This window comes from Nematolebias whitei, chromosome 17 (genome assembly GCF_014905685.2).
Source record: "Nematolebias whitei isolate Nwh7 chromosome 17, NemWhi1, whole genome shotgun sequence".
Lineage (NCBI taxonomy): Eukaryota > Metazoa > Chordata > Actinopteri > Cyprinodontiformes > Rivulidae > Nematolebias > Nematolebias whitei.
The window spans coordinates 11678294-11683559 of record NC_056514.1 but is presented as its reverse complement, the minus strand read 5'-3'; the positions used below and the strand labels follow the sequence as shown (position 1 = coordinate 11683559).

The 5266-nt window shown below is 39.4% G+C and overlaps 1 protein-coding gene across 1 annotated transcript in view; it reads left to right on the top strand.

Moving 5' to 3' along the window:
• LOC119424122 (LLGL scribble cell polarity complex component 2) overlaps positions 1-4839 on the top strand; it is a 16039-nt gene extending 11200 nt beyond the window's left edge. Inside the window, exons 6-10 of the mRNA XM_037691590.1 lie at positions 3402-3564; positions 3649-3784; positions 3865-3919; positions 4040-4194; positions 4811-4839. Of these exons, the coding sequence (XP_037547518.1) occupies positions 3402-3564; positions 3649-3784; positions 3865-3919; positions 4040-4194; positions 4811-4839 (538 nt within the window). The remainder of the gene's footprint in view (positions 1-3401; positions 3565-3648; positions 3785-3864; positions 3920-4039; positions 4195-4810) is intronic.
• The last annotated feature ends 427 nt before the right edge of the window (positions 4840-5266 follow it).

The window sequence follows — 5266 nt, the reverse complement described above, 5'->3', positions numbered from 1 at the left end:
ATGAAGATTTCATTTTTCAGCACGACCTGGCACCTGCTCACAGTGCCAAAACCACTGGTAAATGGTTTACTGACCATGGTATTACTGTGCTCAATTGGTCTGCCAACTCTCCTGACCTGAACCCCATTGAGAACCTGTGGGATATTGTGAAGAGAAAGTTGAGAGACGCAAGACCCAACACTCTGGATGAGCTTAAGGCCGCTATCGAAGCATCCTGGGCCTCCATAACACCTCAGCAGTGCCACAGGCTGATTGCCTCCATGCCACGCCGCATTGAAGCAGTCATTCATGCAAAAGGATTCTCGACCAAGTATTGAGTGCATAACTGAACATGATTATTTGAAGGTTGGCGTTTTTTGTATTAAAAACACTTGTCTTTCATTGGTGGGATGAAATATGCTAATTTTTTGGGACAGGCATTTTGGGTTTTCATGAGCTGTATGCCATAATCATCAGTATTAAAACAATTAAAGACCTGAAATATTTCAGTTTGTGTGCAATGAATCTGAAATATATGAAAGTTTCATTTTTATCATTGCATTATGGAAAATAATGATCTTTATCACAATAGGCTAATTTTTTGAGAAGGACCTATAATACCTCGTTGACGATGTGAAAAAATATTTTTTTGAGATTTTGGCAAATTTATTACAAATAGAAAACTAAGAAATCACATTTACTTAAGTATTCAGTCTTTGCAATGAAGCTCAAAATTAAGCTCAAATGCAGACATCCTTAAGATGTTTCTACAAGTTAAATGGAGTCCTCCTGTAGTAAATTCAGTTGATTGGACTTGAGTTGATTGGACTTGATTTGGAAAGGCACACACCTGTGCATTGCATGCCAGAGTGCAACAAGCATGAAGTCAAAGGAATGGTCTGTAGATCTCCAAGACAGGAAGGTGTTGAGGCACAAGTCTGGGGAAGGATACAGAAACATTTCTGCTGCTTTGAAGGTCCCAATGAGCTCAGTGGCCTCTATCATTCATAGATGGAAGAAGTTTGGAACCACCAGGATTCTTCCTTGAGCTGACCGTCCATCTAAACTTGGTAATCGGGGGAGAAGGGCCTTAGTCAGGAAGGTGACCAAGAACCCAATGGTCACTCTGTCAGAGCTCCAGCGTTCCTTTTTGGAGAGAGGAGAACCTTCCAGAAGGACAAACATCTCTGCAGCAATCCACCAATCAGGCCTGTCTGGTAGAGTGGTCAGAAGAAAGCCACTTTTTAATAAAAGGCAACATGGCAGCCTGTCTGGAGTTTGACAAAAGACACCTGAATGACTCTCAGACCAAGCGAAACAAAATTCTCTGGTCTGATGAAACAAAGATTGAACTTTGGTCTTAACGCCAGGTGTCGTGTTTGGAGGAAACCAGCTCATCACCAGGCCAATACCATCCCTACAGTGAAGCATGGTGGTGGCAGCATCATGCTGTGGGGATGTTTTTCAGCAGCAGGAACTGGCAGACCAGTCAGGATAGAGGAAAAGATGAATGCTACAATGTACAGAGACATTCTGGATGAAAACGTGCTCCAGAGCACTCTTGACCTCAGACTGGGGCAACGCTTCATTTTTCAGCAGGACATTGACCCAAAGCACATGGCCAAGATCTCATAGGAGTGACCGTAGATGTCCTGGAGGGGCCAAGTCAGACTCAGACTCATGTTCGTGCTGCTGTTCGATGTAATGCTTTTAGTGCTTATTGTATTTTAGTTTGTTTTTTTTAGTTCATATCTTAGATGTTATCATTTTTCTTTTGCATTTTATTGTTGGATGTAACTGGGACCCTGTGCACATAATTTTGTTCGCACCACATGTGGTACATGTGGTGCGAACAAAATTATGACGATAAAGACAATAAACGACAATAAAGAATCACTTCTGACTCTGAAGTCAGAGTCCAGACTTGAATCTGATTGAACGTCTCTGGAAATATCTGAAAATGGCTGTACAGACGTCTCCTATCCAACCTGATGGAGCTTGAGAAGTACCTCTAAGAAGAATGGGACAAACTAAAGATGGGTGTGCTCAGCTTGTGGCATCATATTCAAAAAGACTGGAGGCTGTGATTGCTGCCAAATGTGGATCAACAAAGTATTAAGCAAAGACTGAATACTTATATAAATGTGTTTTTATAGTTTTCTGTTTTTAACAATTTTACAAAAATCTCAAACTTGGTTCACAATGTCATAATGAGATAATTAATGTATGTGGAATTTTGAGGAAAGAAACTAATTTAATACAATTTGAATAAGGCTGAAACATAAAATGTGAAAAAAGTGAAGCACTGTCAATACTTTCCAGGTGCACTGTAGCTACAAAGGTGCGGGTGAAGCAACTAGATCAGGGGTAGGCATTTGTTTTTTCCATGGGGCCACATGAGAAACGGCAAATATTGTGGAGGGCTGGCACAAATGACTTTTTCATTCAACCTTTATTTCTATTGCATTTATTTCTTTATTTCTACAGGTAAATCCCATTGAGCCTCGAGGACTCATTTACAAGAGAGACCTGATTTCAACTTAACTCAATACTGCATAATAATAGTATTTCATTATTAAAAGCAGTACATAGCACTGTTTTAACAAGCTGGTAAGAGTATTTGTTATGATTAAGCAACGAAAAAGCGAGGTTTCCTTACAAAACATGTCATTTATTCAATTAAATTTCCCAGTACAATGTTAAACTGTTAACATTTTTACCATTTGTGACGTTATATTAATGATCATTTTCAGTCACATTCACCCCAAAACTCATTTCGAGTTTTATATACTGCTGGAAAAAGTTCTTAGCTTTGTAAATATATCACAATATTGTCTTTGTACTCCAAATATTATGAAACATCATATAATAGTGATCGTCACTGAACTGTGATTTTGAGTCCCGGTTCTTTACGTGCCTACATTTGTAGTCTAAACATCTCATTTGGTGTTTTTCAGTTCTTTTTTCTTGTTTAGTGAGAGAAGTTTAGTCTCTGTTGGGCTTTAATGGAAATGTTAAAGTCAGGTTGAAGGTCTGAGGTGGAGATGTGAAGCAAAGCTGACATCATCAGTGAGAGAGGATCTATATCTGGATTTGGTTAACTTCATTTGTTTACATATGTATTTTGTAATTCCCCTTACGGGGGCCGGTCAGAGTCAACCAAAGGGCCACATGTGGCCCTGGGGCCATACAATGCCCAGGTCTGAACTAGATAATGCTTTGCAAGAGAATTTTGTGCTTGATAAGAAATTTTGCAACGTTTTATACTCATAATATCTTGTTACATCCCTAACTGAAGTTCTTAAAATCATTGTAAATGAGGATTGTTGTGGCTCTCAACACATTTCACCAATTCTCTGCAGATTATTTTGTCCTGCACCTTCTTTTATCATCTTTACCTTATTTCTTTGTTCTAACTCCAGCGTACCTGGTGACTACATTGGTCGAAGGAATTTGGAACATGTGGAGGCTCTCCATGAGAACCCCACCAACCCCAGTCAGGTTGTTATAGGATTTGGTCGAGGTCTCATGGTCATCTGGGACTTGGACAAGCAGTGTTTCATCCAGCACATTCCTGCTACGCAGGTACCTGTCAGACTGGATCCTGTCCACAGTAACTTCCACCCAACATTCTGACATTGTTTTCTTTGTGTTCTGTTGCTACCAAAGCAACTGGAGAGCATGTGGTGGACTGAAGATGGAAGCTACATCTTGAGCTCTCACAGTGATGGCAGCTACTGTAGGTGGAGGGTGGGGGGTTGGGACGATGATGATGAGGAGGAGGAAAAATCAGACATTCCTTATGGTAAGAGGGGAATGCTCTTTAAATCTAATGTTACTGATTTATAGGTCATATTTCTAATAATTGTACTTTTCTCACCACAGGACATTTCCCCTGCAAGGCTATTACAAAAATTGTTCAGCTCCCCACTGCAGAAGGGTATGTTTTCTTTGTTCATTTGTTTTTTTAATGATTCACCTTGTTTTCATGAGATGTATTCTCACATGTCATTACTCATTAGCCCGAGGGTAAACTGGACTGAACTGAGTGTTTGTACAGGCCTCCATTCCTGCTGTTCAGCGGTGGCATGCCTAGGGCCAGCTATGGGGACAGGCACTGTATCACCGTGATCCACAGCAAAACCCACGTGGCCTTGGACTTCACCTCCAGAATCATTGACTTCTTCGTCATCAGAGATGGACCGGAGCACACAGGCAGGCAGCACATATCACTTACACATACTCTTTTTTTTTTTTTTTTTTTTTGTCTGTAAATCTGAGAACAACATCAAAGCAGACACCCAATTTCAAACAGTAAAAGCAGAATTAACTGATTTCTATATCTGAAGAATTCATATTTTATATGGAAAATAGAAACAAACACCATCCGGCCAAAGCAGATGGACACCCAGCTTAGCTCTGGTTTTGCTGGAGGTTTCTTCCTGTTCAAAAGGAGTAATTTTTTCCACTTTCACCAACATGCTGCTCAGGATGGTAGTTTGTGATGAAGTGACGATTCAAAGTGATCTGCTGGCTTCCTTAGGAAACATTTACAAATTGGATAATTTTATTGTATGTATGTTTTTGTGCAGTTCCTCAAGATGATTTTATTGTGAACTTGAATGGAATCCATTTCAATCATAGTTCTAATGATGTCGCACAGCACACACACAGTTTATTCTACTGACGTCTAACTTCAGCTTCTTGTGCGGAATGGAAAATTCCGGCCTGTGAGTGGGTTGCAGTTTACCAGTGCAGTATATTTTTCATGTTTGCTAAGAATTATTTATTTCCATATTCTTATTATTATTTTTTTTTTTTAACCTTCTAGGATCTGGCATCCACATACTGTATGCATGAGTTCAGGTCTTAGGAGGTTAAACAAAGTCTTTTTATTGAGTACGTTTTTTGAAGACGCACAAAAAAAAAGAGACGAAAAGAAAAAGAACAGACAAAAATGCCCCCCCCCCCCTCCTTCCACACTGGATCAGCCACACATACAGGTCCTTCTCAAAAAATTAGCATATTGTGATAAAGGTCATTATTTTCCATAATGTAATGATAAAAATTAAACTTTTATATATTTCAGATTCATTGCACACCAACTGAAATATTTCAGGTCTTTAATTGTTTTAATACTGATGATTATGGCATACAGCTCATGAAAACCCAAAATGCCTGTCCCAAAAAATTAGCATATTTCATCCCACCAATGAAAGACGAGTGTTTTTAATACAAAAACGCCAACCTTCAAATAATCATGTTCAGTTATGCACTCAATACTTGG